At 31.9% G+C, this 24,794-nt stretch overlaps 2 protein-coding genes and 1 pseudogene across 2 annotated transcripts; 2 read left to right on the top strand and 1 right to left on the bottom strand.

Moving 5' to 3' along the window:
* The first annotated feature begins 1,115 nt into the window (after window positions 1-1,115).
* On the top strand, window positions 1,116-5,788 carry LOC106336732 (pre-mRNA-processing factor 19 homolog 2). The gene is made up of 18 exons (XM_013775662.1): window positions 1,116-1,301; window positions 1,393-1,478; window positions 1,690-1,761; window positions 1,851-1,913; window positions 2,193-2,279; window positions 2,417-2,558; window positions 2,647-2,768; window positions 3,089-3,205; window positions 3,506-3,601; window positions 3,684-3,743; window positions 4,078-4,152; window positions 4,252-4,356; window positions 4,523-4,639; window positions 4,739-4,816; window positions 4,909-4,993; window positions 5,087-5,138; window positions 5,224-5,294; window positions 5,362-5,788. The coding sequence occupies exons 1-18, from the start codon at window positions 1,289-1,291 to the stop codon at window positions 5,496-5,498; spliced, it is 1,578 nt and encodes a 525-aa protein (XP_013631116.1). The 5' UTR covers window positions 1,116-1,288; the 3' UTR covers window positions 5,499-5,788.
* Window positions 5,789-7,343: 1,555 nt separating this feature from the next.
* On the top strand, window positions 7,344-9,596 carry LOC106337730. Its single transcript, XM_013776856.1, has one exon. It carries the CDS (start codon window positions 7,755-7,757, stop codon window positions 9,594-9,596), a length of 1,842 nt encoding a protein of 613 aa, XP_013632310.1. The 5' UTR covers window positions 7,344-7,754.
* A 482-nt stretch (window positions 9,597-10,078) lies between these two features.
* Window positions 10,079-12,514, bottom strand: LOC106339085 (annotated as a pseudogene).
* Between the last annotated feature and the right edge of the window lie 12,280 nt (window positions 12,515-24,794).

Raw genomic sequence — 24,794 nt, 5'->3', positions numbered from 1 at the left:
TCTTACGGAGACAGAAGGTTACAGAGTTGATGTACTCGTGGGCCAGTGACGGACCATTGTAACCAAAATAATCATTTCACAAAGACTTTCTTGAGTGATTTTTGTTTACCAATTTATTATTGGGAGAATTTTCCGAACGGTTAAAATCTCAAGTATAGTTAAGGGAATGATAGTGGTTTTTCTTCGTCTGTATAGTAACTAGAGTAAATAGCAAATTATAATATTTTATATGACAAAATTCCAACTGAAGTTGGAGTAAATTTAAATGTGAAATAAAATATTACTCTAAAACTATCATTCAAGATAAAATTATTTGAGAGAATTGCCCTTTATTCAATGTAAAATGGTTTGAAGTTATTTAATTTATAAGAATATGAGCACCAGAGAGTATTTCCACTGATTTCTAAAATTAAAATAATAAGAAAAATACAAAACAACTAAAAGGAGGAGATAGAGAGTGACAATTGTTTCTCTTCTGAGAGATGCAAGTCTCTTAATAAAAAACTTTTATTATATTCATCACTTTTTCATTTGACAATAATTTTTGGTTGTTAAAACCAATCAAGGTTTCTCGCCAAGTCTAAAGAATTTTAGATAATCTTAAACAAATTAAAAAAAAAACTAATATGATTTTGTTAAATCACTCTAAAATTTCATTCAAACCTATGAGTTGTTTGTTTCTCTCTTTTTAAACTAATAGAGTCCACAAAAAAAAAATCATAAATCACAATTTAAAATATTCTTAAAAATAGTAAATTTCAAAATACTTTATAAAATAACAATCTCAGTAACACTGATTTTTTTTTGTTTAAATCATGTTTGAATAACAACAAATTTATCATGTTAATAAAAACTACCTCAAATTTCTGATTAGACTGACAATCAACAAGCATATTAATATTTTTTTGTTCACTGAGTTAGACTGATAATCAACAAACATAAAAAGATATTGATTCCGAAGAAAAAAAAACATGTGCAAACGCGCCGTTTTAAGTATTCCATCGAGATAGGGCCGTATCAGATTCATTAAAAACTTCAAAAGCCCAAGAAGATGAGATAAAGCCCAAACGTAATATAATGATCGTTATAAAGGCCCATAGCAAAACTGAACCCCTAGTTTCCACTGAGAGTGTTACTCATCTTCGCTCCCTTTACCAATCTCCCGGCTTGCGCGATTCTGCTTCGTAGCGCCGGACCGGAGACGATATTAACCTAGCTCCGCCGCTCCGAGGGACTTCCACTTCATTCCAACAGCTCGCGCTGCTTCGTATTACTCGTTCTCTCCACGATGAACTGTGCAAGTAAATCTCTTTCTTTTTCTCCCCCAATATGCCGATTTAGGTTTTTTTTTTAATTGATTAGTGACGTCACTGCCGTCTTTGTTCCATACAGTTTCCGGAGAAGTTCCAGAGGAGCCAGTGGTTTCAACGAAGTCAGGTTTGCTCTTCGAGAGGCGATTAATCGAGAGGCATATATTGGTAAAGCTTGAAGCTTTTTTCCTTTTAAGATTCAGATCCTGTTTACGTTCTGTTAGTTACTTTGCTTGAAGATTTACCTTGGATAGCTCTCGTAGTAGCAGTGCGAAAATGCATCCTCTCTCTTACGTTTTCAAGGCACCTCAAGTTGGAGTCTTTTTAGATTATCAATCCACTTGGTGATGGTTTCATGGAAGTTCTTTTTGACCTGTAGGATTATGGGAAGTGCCCGGTTACTGGAGAACCTCTTACCATTGATGACGTTGTTCCCATCAAAACCGGGAAGGTAGTGTTATTTATTTTTGAGTATTTGATGTGGAGAACTGTTGAAGAACTTAGTTTAAGATGTTTCTGTTCCTTTGACCCATTCTGCAGGTTATAAAACCGAAGCCAGTGCATACAGCTAGCATCCCTGGATTGCTTGGAACGTTCCAAAATGTAAGTTTTTAAATGTTTTAGAACTTTGTTTCTGCCTTTTCTTTATGGGAGTTTCACGATAAAGTTCCCCCCTGTTCCTGTTTATGGTCATGTAGAGTTTGGTTGGTAGCCTTGGATTGGAATAGTGTAGGGTTGGTCAAGTTTCGTTTAACGCAACTGTTATTACACTGATAATCTGCTCTTTTTCTGACTGTTAATCAAGAGAAATTTGTTCATTAGTTAGGTTGAATTAGACAAGGTAAATGCGTGAGAAGTTAATCTGTTTTGCTGCACTTCTAGGAATGGGACGGTTTGATGCTATCAAATTTTGCGCTGGAGCAACAACTGCATACTGCGAGGCAGGAGCTAAGTCATGCCTTGTATCAGGTAATTTCAGTTGTGCGTTTGTGGCATGATTTTTTTAAAATTTATTATGTACCCTTGTTTTATTATCTTTAACGTCTCATCGTTTATTAAGCGTGTTTGAACAATTTTTGTAATAATTTTTTCCTTCGGTTTTGCAGCATGATTCTGCCTGTCGCGTGATTGCTAGGCTTAAAAAAGAAAGAGATGAAGCGCGGCAATTGCTTGCAGAGGTTGAAAGACATATACCTGCAGCCCCGGAAGCTGTGACAGCTAATGCTGCTCTTAGCAATGGTAAACGAGGTATGATTGTACACCTTTGCTCAAGATATGTTAGCTAATTAGTTTTCTATCTTGTAACATGTTACAATACTCTTTTGTTGTATAATAGCTGCCGGTGATGAAGAAATGGGTCCTGACGCGAAGAAGTTGTGTCCTGGCATTTCAACTGAAATTATTACGGAGTTGACAGATTGCAATGCTGCTCTCTCCCAGAAGCGCAAAAAGAGACAGGTACTGCATATTATTTCCCATCCATCTTTGGTCATGCTTTGAAAGTCGGATGGCAAAACCTGACGACTTGCAATTTATATGTATTGTTTTCTTGTTTGTAACAGTCAATTGTAAAACTGGAGGCTTATGATTTATGTTACTCAATATATCTATTTAGATCCTAGTATGTGTTTGAAACTTAAAAAGGAAAATATTGCTACTTCCTGCCTCTCTTCGTATGTTTTCTTCTTCTGTGCCACTCGATTCACAAATGTACTTTGGAGTTTTGTGTCTTGTGTTGGTTCCTGCTGTCTTGTTAATCTAAGCATTTTTTTCTACAGATTCCTGAAACATTGGCTTCAATAGATTCTTTGGAGAGGTTCACTCAGCTTTCAAGCCACCCACTTCACAAGACCAACAAACCGGGCATTTGTTCCATGGACATCCTACATTCTAAGGTTTCTCATAACTTTATTCTTGTCTGTTTTTGGAAGTCATTGCATAGCATGACAGGCAGACTTGTGTTCATGAAATATTTGAATACATCCTTCAAGTCCTTGATTGGGCAGTGTTCATTTTATTGTTCAGTGTTCAGTTTTTTTTGGCAGACTTTTTTAATTGTTCTCTTATATGTCAATAGGCGTGTGCGATAGTTTGTATTATGACCTGTGATCCTTCGCATTTCTTTTGATATCCATTACACTAGTTTTGGTGTGCCAAAGTTTACCTCTCATTATCCTTTTTTAATTGGTAATTAGGATGTCATTGCTACCGGAGGAGTGGATGCAACTGCTGTTATCTTTGATCGCCCTTCAGGGCAGATCTTGTCAACGCTGACTGGTCACTCGAAAAAGGTATTTAATTTTTCTTTTGCTTTGGATTCTGTTTTACCTTTCTCTGTGGCTTTGTCCTTAGTATGTGTTAACCCTTTTGTAGGTTACAAGCGTAAAATTTGTCGGTGACAGTGATCTTGTCTTGACTGCTTCGGCTGACAAGGTAACTCAAGATGTATTTACAGATTTGAAATCCAGAGTTTCAAATTTTTATGAATGGTGCTTGGTCATTGTATCTGTAGGAGTTTTGTTATCCTGCGTTTTGTTTGCCATTGTTCTGAAAAGTAGTAGTTGGCAGATGCATTTGCTTACTTTAAGTGTGAGAAGATAATAAGCAGCCTTCAAATCTAAATCTGTAGATGTCATGATGCCATCTTTGAAAAACTATGGTTCGCTGCGTAGAGTTATGATCACCTCACACAAAAGTCTTTGCGATATAAACCTCACCTTTGTTAAATATGCATCTTTATATTACTAAATTAGTGAATTACCTGCAGACGGTCCGTATCTGGCGGGATTCTGGGGATAGGAATTATGCTTGTGGGCATACATTGAATGATCACTCTGCAGAGGTAAGCATGAAATTGAAGAACTCTTAGTCTGCTACATTTTATTCATGTTATTCATATACTTTTTGTTTGACATACTAGCGGTGATGTTTTTTTTTTCAGGTGCGAGCTGTAACTGTGCATGCCACAAATAAATACTTTGTGTCGGCATCTCTTGACAGTACATGGTGCTTCTACGATCTTTCCTCTGGCTTATGCCTTGCAAAGGTCCCTCATCTCTTTCATCAAAGAACCAACTAATACATGTCTTCCTTTCTAGCTTTGCGTATATGCTATATTACAGCAACTATTCTAACAACACAAATTCTTCATAAGCATTGTCATATAAGCTCCTTTCATAAAGGGCCATTTTCATATTTCTTGTGTTGTTCAGGTATCCGATGAATCTGAAAAGGTGGATTACACGGCTGCTGCTTTTCATCCCGATGGTCTCATTCTCGGAACCGGTACTTCTCAATCTATTGTTAAGATTTGGGATGTTAAAAGTCAGGTAAAAAACTCTGGCCTTCCGGATTCTATTTCCTCTTAAAAAATCAATAACTATGTCCACAAGACTTCATTTTATTTGAACTTTTGTGTTGGGTAATAGGCAAACGTAGCGAAGTTTGATGGACACACCGGTGAAGTTACCTCTATATCTTTCTCTGAGAATGGTTATTTCCTCGCGGTTAGTACTTTGAACAAACTCTGAGACGTGCAAGTGCAACTACGATTCTGTGTACATGAATGATGTTTTATTATGGTTCTGCAAATGTGCAGACTGCTGCCGAGGATGGTGTTAGGTTGTGGGACCTGCGCAAGTTAAGGAACTTCAAGTCATTCTTATCTGCAGATGCAAACTCTGGTATGGAACTACTGTATCCCATTCTAGTCGTTTGTTTTGTTGATAGAGAAATCTCCACGTAGAAGATAATGAAAATACTTTTTTTTTGTGCAGTGGAGTTTGACCCTAGCGGATCTTATCTTGGTGTTGCTGCATCAGATATCAGGTGAGTGCAGATTTGAAATTTAATGTCAAAGAGGTCAAGCTTTTGGGTTTATACCCTTTTAACAATATGTTTGTTACGGCTGCAGACTATACCAGACGGCGAGTGTAAAAGCTGAATGGAACCTTATCAAGACACTCCCTGATCTCTCCGGCACTGGTAAGATCCCTTTCCTTAATTCTTTCAGTGGTATTATGTTCCTAATGCAAAACCTTTGAACTTGCAGGTAAAGCTACATGTGTGAAGTTTGGTCCAGATGCACAATACGTTGCCGTTGGTTCCATGGACCGTAACCTACGGATATTTGGTCTTCCTGGTGACGAAAAAGCCAACGCTGAGGATGACTCTGCACAAGACTCGTGAAGATTTCGTTAGCAAACTCCGCAAATTTTCAAATGTTCATCTCCGGTTTCTTCTCGCTCCTGTTGTATCTTACAGTTTTCACAGCTATAAGGAGGATTTGTTAGTTGGCGTAGTGATCTTCTTCGGTGCTTCTCTGAACTCAAACGATCAATCACACTTGAGTTTTCGTACTCTTATTGTTCTTATAGGTTCTTCTAATCTCTCTCTCTCTTTGTACCTTCAAAACCTGTACCAAACTGTTCTTTTTGTTGCCAAGGATTGAATCTGAATGAAATTAAGACGTTTATCTTTTTGTATGTTTAGATTATCTTTTGTTTCTAGGCCGTGAAGTAGCACAAACTAGCCTTAAATATCCCCAAACACAAGTCAAATCTTTCTCTGACCTAATAGACAAAGGCCTTTTTCTTCTAGATCGCCTTGCGTACGAAGAAAGATACTATTAAAAAAAGAAAACGGCTTATTCATGCCCGCACTATCAAACCAGGGAAAATACATATCCAAATAATATTAACGTACCAAAACATTCTTAAACTAAATAGAAATTTGTATTGCATACCTAAACTCATAATAAATAGCTAAAACATGTTTCGTAACTGACACGTGTCAATCCACTTTAAAATGTATTGATTTATTTTTTTAAATTATTATCTTTTAATTTTTGTCATTTTATTTGTTTGTAAAGTGCCACAAATAATTAAAATCATCAAATTGGCCTTATTTATAATTTCAAAATTGAAAATAAATTTTAATATATGGTGATATATAAAATAGAAATATTTTTTATCAAATAAAATAGATTTAATAATATAAATATATTATTATTATTTCATATTGAAATATTTGATACAAAAAATTTAAATAAATAGAAAACAACATAAAAACAGTATCATAATTTAAAGTCTAATTTAATCGCACTAGTTCTTAAAGTTTATAAAATATTTTTTATATTTTCTTAGGTTATTTTAGTTGCAAATCTTATCATGTGCTTGCGTGATATATATAATATAAATAAAATTAAAAATTTGTAATTTTTGTTTGTAGTTATCAAAACCAATGTTAATTATACTAGGCATAATGTGTGCGCTTGACCCTAACCTAGCGCCGAATCAATTATTTGGTAATTATACGAGAATTAATCGGGAAATAGTTTTGTAAACTTTTTTTGTGTTATTAATATTACATACTAGTTTTGTAGCAAAATAAAAATAATGTAATATGGTCTAGTGGTTTTGTGCGTGCGTTCGAAACTATTTTTGGTTAACTAGCCATTCTTTTCTTTTTATTAAGTAAGGGTAATATTATTAAAGATCTCTACTATAAAATCAAATTTCTAAAGAGTATTTTTAGTTATGTTGATTAAAATTTGAATGACTATATTTGTAAAGAAAATTTTATATAAATATAAATTGAGTGGTATTTCTTTTAAATATTACATATGAGTAAGATTATTTATAATTAATTCTCATGTTTTAATAAAGTAGATAGCATACTTTGATAACTAAATTAATTAATATATTGTATATGATAACTATCTAAATTTCTGATAAATAATTAAATTTATTATTTAAATTTAATTAAAATCTGGTAAAAAAAAATAAAATTGTACTTTTCAAATTAAAATTATAAAAACGATAAATTTGATTATTTAAGTTATTTAAGGCATATTAAAAAAAAATATAATTATAGAGACTAAACTACAAAAAAATATAGTCCAAATCATCATATAACCAGCTATAGGTATGTTTTAACTATTTATTATGAGTTTAGGTATGCAATTCAAATTCTTATTTAGTTTATGAATGTTTTGACAAGTTAATATTGTTTAGGTATGTATTTTCCCTGGTTTTGTAGTGCGGACATAAATAAACCGTTTTCCCCTATTAAAAACTCCTCTTGGCATCCATCTTACAAAGAGTATAACCCATCTCTCCTCCTAATATAGCAAACTTCTACATATCAAACATGATTTATCTCTCCTCCTCTCCTCTCTCTGCTTCAAAGGTTAATAAAAACATCTAGAAAAAGAAGATTAAGAAGCAATGGCCAATAACTTATCCATAGCATTCGGAGATTAGCCACCAAACGATAACAGTCTAATGATTTATCCAATGGAGAATCGTCCACTTCTTATGGGGTTGATCAAAGAACCTCGATATTCCAATTCCATAACCCTTTCATTTCTCCCAAAACTTCGACCACATTTCGTCGAACGTGACTGATTTTAAACAACAAAACATTGATTGTTGTCCACAAACAATGTCGATGTTTGCATCTTTCCAATTACTAGAGCTCAACCTAATCTCCGCTCAGGATCTAGCCCCTGTCTCCCGAAAAATGAAGACTTACGCGGTGGCTTGGGTTCACTCCGAGCGTAAACTCACCACCCGCGTTGACTACACCGGTGGAGCCAACCCAACTTGGAACGACAAGTTCGTCTTCCGAGTCAGCGAGGATTTCCTCTACGCTGATACTTCAGCCGTCGTGGTCGAAATCTACGCTTTGCATTGGTTCCGTGATGTCCACGTCGGCACAGTCCGTGTCCTCATCAGCAACCTAATCCCACCAAACCGCCGGCCTGGATACCGAACCAACGACGAGTACCGCCATACTCCCCCTCCCGGAATGCGGTTCATAGCCCTTCAAGTTCGACGACCATCTGGCCGTCCTCAGGGGATCCTCAACATCGGTGTCGGAATCCTTGACGGATCTATGAGAAGTTTGCCGCTTTACACCAACATGGACTCGTCTGCTGTTGGTTACAGAGACTTGCTCGGTGAAGACGATCCGCATTTGCAGAATCTGCATCTTAACAGCGTCAAAGGAAGCTCCAACAACCCGCAATCTCCGTCTTCAAAACAGTACCAATCCGTAGTCTCCAGGCCACCACCACCACCACCACCGGTGCTCCGTCGTACGATGAGTGATACCAGCTCCATGGTAGTCTCCGATCTCCTAAGCAGAGCAGAGCGTAGCCGTATGGCTAATAGGAAGCCTGTGAGCGCATTACCGAGCAGCGATGACGAAACTGTACCTACAACGTCGGGACACCATACAACTACCGATGATTCCGTCGACGATTACGAAGCGCCTTACAAAACACCTCATATCCCAGGCAATAGATATGATGATTCGTATGAGGATGAGTTTGTGGATCAATCGCCAAATGTGATGCCGATGAGAAGTGAGAGATACGACGAGGACTCGCCGTACCGTTCGTACGATCATTCACGCAAAACGCCGAGGAGATCAACGCCGGTGATCGAGAAGCCAAGGCCGCCGAGGGATTACGATCGCAGCAACCGCGCTTCTCCTTACTTATCAAGGCGCGGGACGCCGTTGAGATCGAACATCGTCGCGTCTACTCCGATCAGATCTAACATCGTTTCATCTAGTCCTATGCGATCTAACGGCGTTAGATTGACTCCGATGAGATCTAACATGGTTGCATCTAGTCCTATGCGATCATCGACTCCTATGAGATCTAACAACATCGTTGGATCGACTCCGTTACGATCTAACATAATCGGATCGACTCCGATTCGATCTACCTACAAGGGAACGCCGATGAAATCGCCTCTACGGTTCGGTACGCCGATGAGATCTAATTTGGCGGGGAGATTGATTTTAACCGAATCTGAGTTAGGTCCGTCGCCTTCGGAAGTAGCGAATAAGATGGCGAAGGAGAGATCGCAAGCCAATGACACTGAGAGTTCGATCCTCAGCGAATGGAGCCTCGACGACGATAGCAACATCGAAGGTCTCCGATCGAAACTCGAGCGGTGGCGGACGGAGCTTCCGCCGCTTTACGATCTCGGATCGAGTCACCAGAGCAGCGATGTAGGTAGCGCGATTGTTCCGGCGTCGGCGAGTGCAGGAGGAGGGAAGAGCTCGAGACGGAAAACTCCGACGGTGAAGAAGAAGCATCAGCGCCGTCACACGGAAGGAGGAAACGGTCTTTTCTCGTGTTTTAGTAATATTTGTGGCGCGGAATGTACTTTCGTGTGTGGAGGCGGGTCGGATCACGACGGGTCGAAAAAGAAAGGTGGGTCAAAGCGTTTGCCGCGCTTGGCCTCTGCTGATAATTTGAGTTATGTGTGATTATTTTTTACATTTTTCGTTTTTAAAACCGATTAATATTCTCTTATGTTTTTCTCGGGTTTGTGAATAATCTGGTCAAACCCTGTAATACAGTTACCAGATATTAAAAGAATCCTGAATATTCATCAAGTGTTAGTGTGTTACATAATCTGCAATGTTACGATTCAAACGTCTATACTTTATCAGTGTACAAGCGTGAAATCAGCTCCATCATTTTGTCTTTTCCTTATGATTTCAAATGATATTGACTCTCAAGTTGCTGCATGCATATTTTTGACTTAAGGCATATATTATAGAAGAAGAATAAAATGTTTTACAAGCATATTGCTATAGTTAATCCCACATTTTAACCCGTACTTAGTCAATAACCCATAATACATTGGATCGATTTTAGAAGTTTGATCGATTTTAGAAGTTTGATTAGTTGAGATATGCATAAACAATATACATAAGTATTATCTTTTCTCATATAATGTCTTGATTAGTTGATTAGTTGTTGCATAGAGTGTCTTGGATAATACAGATGATGCTAGATTACAAACACATGAAACTACTTGGCAAGAAAATCCAAATATCAGACGCAAGAACAAAACAACCCTTAACGGTTAATGCCCTTATTCAAACCGATTATCAGCACTAGCCACTCCGGAGCAATAACATATCCTATTGCCAATCCAAACAACAGTCCAGGCCAATACCCTATTGCTACTCCTCTCCAGTTCAACACCTCTCCCTCCTCTTCATCATCTACTTGCTTTTCCCATTGTGTTGGTGGCTCACTAGTCCCAAAGCAACTTTCCTGGAGAGGAATACCACAAAGCCCTGCATTCCCCTCAAAGGAAGATTCAGGCTGCCCACTAATCTGTGTCCCTTTTGGTATCTCACCCTTGAGTTGGTTGTAAGAGACATTTATGTAGGCCAAAAACGAGAGGGCACCGAGTTCTTGAGGAATTTCCCCTGAGAGACAGATCTAGTGACTCTAGTTCTGTAACATTGGCAAAAGACATAGGTATGTGGCCGGTCAAAGAGTTGTTGGATAGGTTTAGCGCAATGAGTGCTGTCAAGAGACCAATAGATTCTGGAATATGTCCACCAAGGTTGTTTGCTGAGAGATCAATGGCTGCATAGAAAGTATTTACCATCTCATTCTCCATATTCAGACCTTTGTATTGCAAGTCCAAAGCATAAAAATAGCTATAGAGATCATTTGTGTAGTCTCCCATATACATTTCTCCATCTCCATATATCTTGTTTGATGATGATGCACTCCAGTTCACAAAGTAATCTGGTGACAAACTTCCTGTAAACTTGTTGTCTGATAGATCAAGTATCCGCAGCTCGGGAAACCCTAAAGGTCCTTGAGGAGGAGATATAGGACCGTGAAATGTGTTTGAACTGAGGGTGAGGACTTGCAAATCCAGCAAAACCTTAAGCCAGAAAGGGAATAAGTCCTTTATATTGTTGTGATCCACACTCAGAAACCTTAGAGAAGAACAATTCACAAGAGACCTAGGAAGCTGTCCGCTTATTTTATTGTATCCAACATCAAGCGTTTGTAGCAGAGAGTTGCTTGAGAATGCGTTGGGAATGATTCCATGCAAGTTGTTCTTCCGGAGATTGAGTATTTTGAACTTACCAAGGCATTGAGGAATTGAGCCGCTGAAGTTGTTGTAGGATAGGTCAAGAGCATCTAGATAGCGTCTGCTGCAAGTTGAAAGAGGTTTGTCTCCTGTGAAACTATTTCTTGATGCCAAGAAGAGTTTTATAGAGAGTGGTGGAGGTGGAAGTGATCCTGTGAAGTTGTTCAAACTAAGATCTAGCATTGTAACCGATGAGTTGTGAAGAGAACCATCAAAACCGTTGAAGGAGTTGTTTTTTAGAATCACTATGCTCAACCGGGGAAGACTCCATAACCACTCTGGAACTTTCCCTTTGATCTGATTGTCGGAAAGGTCTAAACGCTCTAGGTTCTGTAAAGTCTTAAGAAACTTAGGGAACTCGTTGATGCTGCAGCTCTTCATCATCAACCGGTAAAGATTTGGTGGGACATCAGAACCTGATATCAGACTTGTTGTGGCCGATAAGATATTACCGGAAAGCTCAAGGTTCAGCAAAGATTTGAGAGAGGAGAAGTCTTTCAAGTCAATATGGTAGCTAACGTTTATGAAAGAGAGAACAAGTTCTTTGAGGGTTGTTACCTTTGAGATAGGCTCTAGTATTTGTCCGTCGAAATGGTTATGTCCAAGGAACAAGTGCTCAAGCCTCGACGACGGCGAGGAGGGAACTTCAATGGAGCCAGTGAGATAGTTTCCGCGGAGATCAAGATGTGACAAGAGAGGTAGAGTGAGCAGCAAAGAAGAAGGGATGGTTCCAGAGAAGTGATTGTAGGAAAGGTCTAACGTGGAAAGCTTGGTGAGATTCTGGACAAGTTGGAAACCACCAGTGAGGTCGTTGTGTGAGAGATCAAACTGGGATAACTTGGTTAGGTTACTAAAAGAGGAAGGAACTTGACCTTGGAAGCCGTTAGAGGAAAGAGACAAAACCTCTAATCCGTTGAGATTGCTGAGACCAGAAGGGAGTGGAGAGGAAGTGAAGTTGTTGTGGGAGAGATTGAGGTGACGAAGTTGACGCAGCTCGAAGAGGATACTGTTGGCTTTGATCATTCCAGTGAAGCAGCCATTTGGTAGGTGTAACTTAGTGACCGCACCAGTTGTGTTATCGCACGTGACACCGTGAAAGTAGCTGCTGAGGTTGCAACCGCCTGATTCAAACTCGTTTTTGAACTGGAGAAGAGCTTGGATCTGGTCGGGACGACAAGCAGCAAGTCCGAAAACAAGAGGGTTTATCGTTATGAAGCTTGAAGCAAAGGCGCAACAAAGAAAGTGTACCAAGAGAAAACGCAATCGCAGAGATGACATGGTGAATATGGAAACGTTTTAGACGAATGATAGTATGCAAGAAAACATACAGAGAAGATGAATCTGACTAGTCTACATATATCCTCGTTTAGTGAAGACTTGGAGCATGTCTAAAGTAAAGTCTTGGAAGAATGTATGGTGGAGAAGATATTGTCCAAGAACCAACCAAGTGGCAAAGTTGAAATTAATGTTTTTTTTAATTAACTATGTGTCTGACGACCGAAATCAACCGACTAATATGTGGGCCCAGCAATGTCCACATTCGTAAATCTTCTGGAGTCCAACGGAAATCAAACTGTGGATTTATTGTATTGAGGTTATTCCTCGAATGCCACTAGTCCAGTCCCATTGGTTAATCAACGTTGATATTGACATATCACTTAACATATTTTGTGGTAGATTCACATCAGTTTGAACTATCTCGCATATGTTCACATTTGGTCAATATTTGGTTTGATTGATTGGAATAGTGTGAGACTCCCCAATTAGAAACAAACACAACAGATAGTAAAAAGGTTTACAAGGTCTCGTGTGCTTGAAACTACTAAAGGTGGACTGATTTTGAGTAAAACTTCTTTGGGAGACTCTGCTTCTGCCAGATAAACGTCAAGCACTAATGTTTAATATGTTAACACATTTGATGTCATGTGGATATAGATACTGTTTCTTGGATCAATTAGAGTATACTCATAATACAAAACCCACAAAATGATATAAAAATAAGCTTCAAATATTTACATTGTAGTAAAAAAAAACAATAGTATATGATGCAATAGCAACAGTTAAAAAAAAGGCATCCACCAAAAAAAGCCCTAAAAACCATTAGAAGATCCAAATATAGCATTTTCTAGGCACCAAGCTCTTGAGGAATCTAATCTATTTTTTTTAAAAAAAGCAAGTTTTAAGAATTTTTTTTTAAAAAATATAACCTATTGATGAAAAATTCTGAAAGAATACTCATCTATTTACAAATTTTTTTATTATCCTAATTTCTAAGTCAGAATCCCAAATCTACAATAGTTCTCTATAAATATAAAAACTTTTCAAAAATAGCAAATTTTTAAAAAATGCAACATGTCAATGAAAAATTCTGAAAGAATACTCATCTATCAACAAAAATTTATTTTATCCTAATTTCTAAATCACAATCTCAAATCTACAATAGTTCTCTATAAAAATAAAAACTTTCTAGAAATAACAGTTTTTAATTTTTTTTAAAAATGCAACGTATTGATGAAAGATTCTGAAAGAACACTCATCTATAAACAAAGATTTAAGTTATCCTAACTTCTAAGTGACAATCCCAAATATACAGTAGTTCTCTATATAAAATAAGACTTTCCAGAAATAGCAGTTTTTTAAAAATTCTTTAACAAAAGCAACTTATTGATGAATTTTTTTTAAAGAATCCTCATCTATCGAAAAAAATTATTGTTATCCTAATTTCTAAGTCACAATCCCAAATCTACAATAGTTCTTTTTTAAAATGAAAACTTTCCAAAAAAGTAGTTTTTTAAAATTATTTAAGAAATGCAACATGTTGATGAAAAAATCTGAAAAAGTACTCATCTATCGAAAATTGTTTTTGTTATCCTAATTTCTAAAGCACAATGAAAAATTAGCATAGTTCTCTATAAAAATGAAAACTAATCAAAGTAGCAGTTTTTTTTAAAAAAAATTCAAAATGCAACCTATTGATGAAAAATTCTGAAAGAATACTCGTCTATCAACAAAAATTCATGCTATCCAAATTTCTAAATCACTCCCAAATCTACAATAGTTCTCTTTAAAAATAATTTTTTTTTCAAAAATAACAGTTTTTTAAAAAAATTATTAAGAAATGTAACCTACTGATGAAAAATTCTGAAACATATATAATTTTTTTTTCTTATCCTAATTTCTAAAGCACAATCTTAATCAACAACAGTTCTCTATAAAAAATAAAAACTTTTCAAAATAGCAATTTTTTTTAAAAAATATTTAAAAATGCAACCTATTGAAAAATTTCGAAAGAATACTTTACTATCAACAAAATATCTTCTTATCCTAATTTCTAAGTCACTATCTCAAATCTACAATAACTCTCTTTAAAAATGAAAATATTCCAAAAATAGGAGTTTTTTAAAAAAATTATTTCAGAAATGCAACATGTTGATGAAAAATTCTGAAAGAATACTCATCTATCAAAGGGCCTGAATGCACAATCCTATCCCATCTGAGTCCTAGTTTAGCCCTAAATTTGATTAGGAATCTTTTTGGAAAAGGCCCCTTTCTAGAGGACATGTCCTTAATAGAACCGATATGACTCTCTGAACAATAGGAATTTCATACTTCTGTCATGCGCAGACGTTAAAGCTCTGAGTTTGAATCCGAGTCACTCCTTTGACCAATTCAATCAATTAGCCACAAGTAGTCATTGGAGTCGCACCCCCTATGGAGGCTTCTTGCTACAGCCCTACCATAAGATAAATAAGCATGTCACAGGAGGAACCTAGGTTCTTCAGGTTGTCACCACAGAGCATAACTGCAACTAAAACTATTACAAAAATTATTGTTATCATAATTTCTAAAGCACAATCCCAAATCAACAATAATTCTCTATAAAAATGAAAACTTTAAAAAAAATAGCAGTTTTTTAAAAAAAAATTATTTAAAAATTGCAATCTATTGATGAAAATTTCTGAATGAATCCTCATCTATCAACAAAAATTCTTGTTATCCTAGTCACAATCCAAATCTACAATAGTTCTCTATAAGAATGAAAACTTTCCAAAAATAGGAGTTTTTAAAAAAATATTTTAAAATGCAACCTACTGATGAAAAATTCTGAAATAATAGTCATCTATCAACAAAAATTCTTGTTATCCTAATTTATTAGTCACAATCCCAAATCTACAATAGTTATCTTTAAAAATGAAAACACTCCAAAATAGCAGTGCTTTAAAATTATTTAAGAAATGTAACCTGTTGATGAAAAATTCTGAAAGAATACTCATTTATCAAAAAAAATTCTTGTTATCCTAATTTGTAAGTCACAATCCCAAATCTACAATAGTTTTCTTTTAAAATGAAAACTTTCCAAAATAGCAAATTTTTAAAAATTAGTTAAGAAAAGCAACGGGTTGACGAAAAATTCTGAAAGAATCCTCATCAATCGGAAAATTTACTGTTATCTTAATTTCTAAGTCACAATCCCAAATCTATAATAGTTTGCTTTAAAAGTGAATTTTTTTCAAAAATAACAGTTTTTTCAAATTTATTTAAAAAATGCAACCTTTTGATGAAAAAATCTTAAAAAATACCCTTCAATAAAACAAAATTCTACTTATCCTAATTTTTAAAGCACAATCTCAAATCAACAATAGTTCTCTATAAAAAATGAAAACTTTCCAAAAACAGCAGTTTTTTGAAAATTATTTAAAAATGAAACCTGTTGATGAAAAATTCTGAAAGAATACTCATCTATCAAAAAACATTCATGTTATCCAAATTTCTAAATCACAATCCCAAATCTATAATATATCTCTACAAAATGGTAATTTTCCAAAAATACTTGGTTTTGAAAAATTTATTTAAAAATTATAACCTATTGATAAAAAATTATAAAACCATACCCATCTATCAACAAAAAGTCTTGTTATCCTAATTTCTAAATCACAATAAAAAAATCTACAATATTTCTATAGAAAAATGACAACTTTTCCAAAATAGTAGGTTTTGGAAAATTTATTTAAACATTACAACTTATTGATCAAAAACTCTAAAAGCATACCCTTCTATCAACAAAAATTCTTGTTATCCTTATTTCTAAATCACAATCCCAAATCTACAATATTTATCAACAAAATGATAACTTTTCAAAAATAGCAAGTTTTAGAAAAGTTATTTAAAAATTATAACATATTGATCAAAAATTCTAGAAGCATGCCCATCTATCAACAAAAACTCTTGTTATCCTAATTTCTAAATCACAATCCCATTTCTACAATATTTCTCTACAAACATGATAACTTTTCTTAAATAGCAGGTTTTTAGAAAATTTATCTAAAAGATATAAAACATTGATAAAAAATTCTAAAAGCATACCCATATATCAACAAAAAACTCATTTTATCCTAATTTCTAAATCACAATTCCAAATCTACACTATTTATCAACAAAATGACAACTTTCCAAAATAGCAGGTTTTGGAAAATTTATTTTAAAATTATAACCTATTGATCAAAAATTCTTAAACAATACCCATCTATAACCAAAAACTCTTGTTATCCTAATTTCTAAATCACAATCCAAAATCCACAATATGTCTCTAGAAAAATGATAACTTTCCCAAAATAGTAGGTTTTGAAAAATTTATTTAAATGATATACCTATTGATCAAGAAATCTAATAACATGTCCATCTATCAACAAAAATTGTTGTTATCTTAATTTCTAAAGAACAATCCAAAATCCACAATACTTCAATAGAAAAATGATAACTTTTCCAAAATAGTAGGCTTTGGAAAATTTTTAAATAAATTTTTGATATATGAGTATGCTTTTAGAATTTTTGATCAATATGTGTCTTTTAAACAAATTTTCTAAAACCTGCTATTTTTAAAAAATTATCATTTTCGTAGAGAAATATTATAGATATATGATTTTGATTTAGGGTAATAAGATTTTTTATTGATAGCTGAGTATGCTTTTGTATGTTTTGGTCAATAGGTTATATTTTATAAATAAAATTTATAAGAACTGCTATTCTTAGTAATTGATCACTTCCGCAGAGAAATATTATATATTTAGGATTGTGATTTAAAAACTAGGATAACAAGAATTTTTGGTTATAGATGGGTATGGTTAAGGAATTTTTGATCAATAGGTTAGAATTTTTAAATAAATTTTCCAAAACCTGCTATTTCTGGAGAGTTGTCATTTTGTTTATAACTATTGTATATTTGAGATTATGATTTAGAAATTAGGATATCAAGAGTTTTTGTTGATAGATAGGTATGCCTTTAGAATTTTTGATCAATAAGTTATAATGTTTAAATAAATTTTCCCAAAACCTACTATTTTGGGAAAGTTATCATTTTTCTATTGAAATATTGTAGATTTTGGATTGGGATTTAGAAATTAGGATAACAAGAGTTTTTGTTGATAGATGAGTATGGTTTTATAATTTTTTATCAATAAGATGTAATGTTAAAATAAAATTTCCACAACCTACTAATTTTGGAAAGTTTTCATTTTTCTAGAGAAAAATTGTAGATTTTGGATTTTGATTTAGAAATTAGGATAACAAGAGTTTTTGTTGATAGATGAGTATGGTTTTATAATTTTTTATCAATAGGTTATAATTTAAAAATAAATTTTCCAAAATCTGCTATTTTTGGAAAATTATCATTTTGTTGATAAATATTGTAGATTTTGAATTGTGATTTAGAAATTAGGATAACACGAGTTTTTGTTGATATATAGGTATGCTTTTAGAATTTTTGATCTACAAGTTATAATGTTAAAATCAATTTATCAAAACCTACTATTTTGGGAAAGTTATCATTTTTCTATAGAAATATTGTAGATTTTGGATTGAGATTTAGAAATTAGAATAACAAGAGTTTTTGTTAATAGATGGGTGCACTTTTAGAAATTTTGATCAATAAGTTATAATGTTTAAATAAATTTTCCAAAACCAACTATTTTGGGAAAGTTATCATTTTTCTATAGAAGTATTGTGGATTTTGGATTGTTCTTTAGAAATTATGATAACAAGAGTTTTTGTTGATAGATGGGTATGGTTTTATAATTTTTTATCAATAGTTTTTCATTTTAAATTAATTTTTCCAAAACCTGCTATTTCGGTTGTAGAGAAATATTATAGATTTGGGATTGTGATTTAGAAATTATGGTAACAAGATTTTTTATAGATAGATGGGTATGCTTTTGTTATTTTTGGTCAATAGGTTATATTTTATAAATAAAATTTCTAAGAACTGCTATTTTTAGAAAGTTATCATTTTCGTAGAAAAATATTGTATATTTGGGATCGTGATATTGAAATTAGGATAAAAAGAGTTTTTGGTTATAGATAGGTATGGTTTTAGAATTTTTGATCAATAGGTTATAATTTTTAAATAAATTTTCCTAAACCTCCTATTTTTGGAAAATTATCATTTTTGTAACAGAAATATTATAGATTTGGGATTGTGATTTAGAAATTTGGATAACAAGATTTTTTGTTGATAGATGGGTATGCTTTTGTAATTTTTGGTCATAGGTTATATTTTATAAACAAAATTTCTAAGAACTGCTATTTTTAGAAAGTTATCATTTTCGTAGAGAAATATTGTATACTTGGGATTGTGATTTAGAAATTAGGATAACAAGAGTTTTTGGTTATAGATGTGTATGATTTAAAAAATTTTGATCAAAAGGTTATAATTTTTTAATAAATTTTCCAAAACCTGCTATTTTTGGAAAGTTATCATTTCGTTGATAAATATTGTAGATTTGGGATTGTGATTTTGAAATTAGGATAAAATGAGTTTTTGTTGATAGAAAGGTATACTTTTAGAATTTTTGATCAATCAGTTATAATGTTTAAATAAATTTTCCAAAACCTACTATTTTGGGAAAGTTATCATTTTTCTATAGAAAAATTGTAGATTTCGGATAGTGATTTAGAAATTAGGATAACAAGAGTTTTTGTTGATAGATGTGTATGGTTTTATAATTATTTTTATCAATAAGATGTAATGTTTAAATAAATTTTCCAAAACCTACTATTTTTTTAAAGTTATCATATTTCTAGAGAAAAATTGTAGATTTTAGATAGTGATTTAGAAATTAGGATAACAAGAGTTTTTGTGAATAGATGGGTATGGTTTTATAATTTTTTATCAATAGGTTATCATTTTTAAATAAATTTTTGTTAACCTGCTATTTTTGGAAAATTATCATTTTTGTAGAGAAATATTATAGATTTGGGATTGTGATTTAAAAATTAGGGTAACAAGATTTTTTTATTGATAGATGGGTATGCTTTTGTAATTTTTGATCAATTGGTTTTATTTTATTAGTAAAATTTCTTAAAACTGCTATTTTTTGGAAAGTTATCATTTTTGTAGAGAAATAATGTAGATTTGAGATTGTGATTTAGAAACTAGGATAACAAGCGTTTTTTTTTGTTATAGATAGGTATTGTTTTAGAATTTTTGATCAATAGGTTATAATTTTTAAATAAAATTTCCAAAACCTGCAATTTTTGGAAAGTTGTCATTTTGTTGATAAATATTGTAGATTTGGAATTATGATTTAGAAATTAAGATAACAAGATTTTTTGTTGATATATGAGTATGCTTTTTTTTTTGAACGATATGAGTATGCTTTTAGAATTTTTGATCAATATGTGTCTTTTAGATAAATTTTCTAAAACCTGATTTTTTAAAAAAGTTATTATTTTCGTAGAAAAATACTGTAGATATAGGATTTTGATTTAGAAATTGGGATAACAATAAATTTTGTTGATAGTTGGTACACACTTATAGAACTTTTGATCAATAAGTTATAATGTTTAAATAAATTTTTCAAAACCTACTATTTTTGGAAAGTTATCATTTTGTTGATAAATATTGTTGATTATGGCGCATGGAAGGAACAAGATCCCTTTACAGGACAAGGATGGTTTTACAGAGACGAAAGATCCACTGATAATATGATGGGTGCAATGTCTATTCGCAGGAGTTTATCACCTTTACATGCAGAATGTGAAGCTTTGATATGAGCGATGTAGTGCATGAAGACCCTACATATCTCAGAAGTGGTGTTTGCAACAGACTGCTCACAGTTGGTGAAGATGGTGTCTACTCCAACAGAATGGCCGGCGTTCACTACTCACATGGAGGAGTTTCTACGATGTAAGGAATACTTTTCTACCTTCACTGTTCAGCATATTCCAAGGGCACAAAACACAATGGCGGATAAGCTAGCACGAGGTGCTAGGACTAAGCCTTCTTCTATGGTTTATGTTGATTCCGTTCCTCCGAGATGGCTCTCGGCTCAGGAATCTACTTAGTATAGATTGGTCTTTTTTGTTGAAAAAAAATATATATATTGTTGATTATGGATTGTGATTTAGAAATTAGGATAACAAGAGTTTTTGTTGATAGATGGGTATGCTATTAGAATTTTTTTATCAATAGGTTATCAATTTTAAATAAATTTTCCTTAACCTGCTATTTTTGGAAAATTACCATTTTTGTAGAGAAATATCATAGATTTGGGATTGTGATTTAGAAATTAGGATAACAAGAGTTTTTGTTGATAGATGGGTATGGTTTTATAATTTTTTATCAACAGGTTATCATTTTTAAATAAATTTCCCTTAACCTGCTATTTTTGGAAAATTATCATTTTTGTAGAAATTTTTTATAGATTTGGGATTGTGATTTAGAAATTAGGGTAATAAGATTTTTTATCGATAGCTAGGTATGCTTTTGTATGTTTGGTCAATATGTTATATTTCATAAATAAAATTTACAAGAACTGCTATTTTTAGTAATTGATCATTTTCGTAGAGAAATATTGTATATTTAGGATTGTGATTTAGAAATTAGGATAACATGATTTTTTGGTTATAGATGGGTATGGTTAAGGAATTTTTGATCAATAGGTTATAATTTTTAAATAAATTTTCCAAAACCTGCTATTTTTGGAGAGTTGTCATTTTGTTGATAACTATTGTAGATTTGGGATTATGATTTAAAAATTAGAATAACAAGAGTTTTTGTTGATAGATATATATGCTTTTAGAATTTTTGATCAATAAGTTATAGTGTTTAAATAAATTTTCCCAAAACCTACTATTTTGGGAAAGTTATCATTTTTCAATTGAAATATTGTAGATTTTGGATTGGAATTTAGAAATCAGGATAAGAAGAGTTTTTGTTGATAGATGGGTATGGTTTTATAATTTTTTTTCAATAAGATGTAATGTTAAAATAAAATTTCCACAACCTACTAATTTTGGAAAGTTTTCATTTTTCTAGAGAACATTGTAGATTTTGGATTGTGATTTAGAAATTAGGATAACAAGAGTTTTTGTTGATAGATGAGTATGGTTTTATAATTTTTTATCAATAGGTTATAATTTGTAAATAAATTTTCCAAAATCTGCTCTTTTTGGAAAATTATCATTTTGTTGATAAATATTGTAGATTTGAGATTGTGATTTAGAAATTAGGATAACAAGAGTTTTTGTTGATTTATAGGTATGCTTTTAGAATTTTTGATCTATAAGTTATAATGTTCATATAAATTTATCAAAACCTACTATTTTGGGAAAGTTATCATTTTTCTATAGAAATATTGTAGATTTTGGATTGTGATTTAGAAATTAGGATAACAAGAGTTTCTGTTGATGGATGGGTGCACTTTTAGAACTTTTGATCAATAAGTTATAATGTTTAAATACATTTTCCAAAGCCTACTATTTTGGGAAAGTTATCATTTTTTTATTGAAGTATTGTGGATTTTGGATTGTTCTTTAGAAATTAGGATAACAAGAGTTTTTGTTGATAGATGGGTATGGTTTTATAATTTCTTATCAATAGTTTTTCATTTTAAATTAATTTTTCCAAAAACCTGCTATTTCAGAAAAATATCAGTTTTGTAGAGAAATATTATAGATTTGAGATTGTGATTTAGAAATTAAGGTAACAAGATTTTTTATTGATAGATTTGTATGATTTTGTTATTTTTGGTCAATAGGTTATATTTTATAAATAAAATTTCTAAAAACTGCTATTTTTAGAAAGTTATCATTTTCGTAGAGAAATATTGTATATTTGAGATTGTGATAACAAGAGTTTTTGGTTATATTTTATAAATGAAATTTATAAGAACTGCTATTTTTTGGAATGTTATCATTTTTGTAGGGAAGTAATGTAGATTTAGGATTGTGATTTAGAAATTAAAGATGACAAGAGTTTTTTTGTTATAGATGGGTATGATTTTAGAAATTTTGATCAATAGGTTATAATTTTTAAATAAATTTTCTGAAATCTGCTATTTTTGGAAATTTGTCATTTTGTTGATAAATGTTGTAGATTTGGAATTGTGATTTATAAATTAGGTTACAAAAGTTTTTGTTGATATATGAATATGTTTTTAGAATTTTTGATCAATATGGATCTTTTAGATAAATTTTCTATAATTTGCCTTTTTTAAAAACAAATTATCATTTTGTAGAGAAATATTGTAGATATGAGATTGTGATTTAGAAATTAGGATAACGAGAGTTTTTTTTTGATAGATGGGTATGGTTTTATAATTTTGTATCAATAAGATGTAATGTTAAAATAAATTTTCCAAAACCTACTATTTTTGGAAAGTTATCATTTTTTCTAGAGAAATATTGTGTATTTTGGATTGTGATTTAGAAATTAGGGTAACAAGAGTTTTTGTTGATAGATGGGTATTGTTTTATAATTTTTTATCAATAGTTTTCATTTTAAATTAAATTTTTCAAAACCTCCTATTTTAGGAAAATTATCATTTTTGTAGAGAAATATTATAGATTTGAGATTGTGATTTAGAAATTACGGTAACAAGATTTTTTTTGTTGATAGATGAGTATTTTTTTTAATTTTTGATTAATAGGTTATATTTTATAAAACTGCTATTTTTATAAAGTTATCATTTTCGTAGAGAAATATTGTATATTTGGGATTGTGATTTATAAATTAGGATAACAAGAGTTTTTGGTTATAGAGGGGTATGATTTAAGAATTTTTGATCAATAGGTTATAATTTTAAAATACATTTTCCAAAACCTACTATTTTTGGAAAGTTGTCATTTTGTTGATAAATATTGTAGATTTGAGATTGTTATTTAGAAATTAGAATAACAAGGGTTTTTGTTGATAGACAAGTATGTTTTTAGAATTTTTTATTAATAAATTATAATGTTTAAATAAATTTTCCAAAACCTACTATTTTGGGAAAATTATAATTTTTCTATAGAAATATTGTAGATTTTGGATTGTGATTTGGAAATTAGGATAACAAGAGTTTTTGTTGATACATGGGCATGATTTTATAATTTTGTATCAATAAGATGTAATGTTTAAATAAATTTTCCAAAACCTACTATTTTTGGAAAGTTATCATTTTTCTTGAATTTTTTTTGTAGATTTTGGATTGTGATTTTGAAATTAGGATAACAAGAGTTTTTGTTGATAGATGAGTATGATTTTATATTTTTTTTATCAATATGTTATGTTTTATAAATAAATTTTCTAAAACCTGCTATATTTGGAAAATTGTCATTTTTGTAGAGAAATATTATAGATTTGGGATTGTGATTTAGAAATTAGGATAACAAAATTTTTTATTGATAGATGGGTATGCTTTTGTAATTTTTGATCAATATTTTATATATTTTAGATAAATTTTTTAAAACCTGTTATTTTAGAAAAAAATATATTATTTTTTGCAGAAAAATATTTTAGATATTAGATTGTGATTTAAAAATTAGGATAACCAGATTTTTAATTGATAGATGATCGTCACGTCCTTATACCCTCGGATGATAGATAACGACATTCAAGAAACAAACAATGGAATACACGAATAATCTTGGGCCTAATTAACTATTGAAGCCCATTTAGTTTTCAAAATAAAAGTAACTATTGAAGGAAACAGAGGATAGTAACTAATAAGAGTGAGTGGTGAACCATTCTCTTTATTTTGAATTAAGCAAAACTGTTAATTCAACTGTGTCCTGGATATTAACCTTCAAATCCATACCATACCATCAACAGTGCAACTTAACATTGACTCTAAAAGAGATCATATTTATATGCGTTGCCAATGATGGAGAAGTGAACATGCCTTCTTGTTCTAAGTATCGAACTTAATATGGAGTTCAATTTCCAGGAAAAAAAAGTTTTCTACCTCTTTGTGATAAGATTATATTCACACTATAATGATATGATGGTCCCGAAAAGGAAATGAATTGTGGCCAGAAATTCAGAAATTAACCCTATTTTAGAGTCAAAACCACACTATTTTAGTGTAATTTTAATATTAAAAAAAATTCTTCTCCAACCATAACATCTTCACACTAAAAACTATTTTATAATTTTATATATATTTATGTTTTTATTTGTCATTTATTTAATTGTCTATTTTATTAATAAATTAAGCGAATAGTATTTTAGTGGGATGAATAGTATTTTAGTGTGATGAATAGTGTCACACCAAATTTTGTGTGAAATTATAGTGTTGTACTA

This window comes from Brassica oleracea, chromosome C4 (assembly GCF_000695525.1).
Source record: "Brassica oleracea var. oleracea cultivar TO1000 chromosome C4, BOL, whole genome shotgun sequence".
Taxonomy (NCBI): domain Eukaryota; kingdom Viridiplantae; phylum Streptophyta; class Magnoliopsida; order Brassicales; family Brassicaceae; genus Brassica; species Brassica oleracea.
This window is presented reverse-complemented; position numbering and strand designations above follow the sequence as displayed.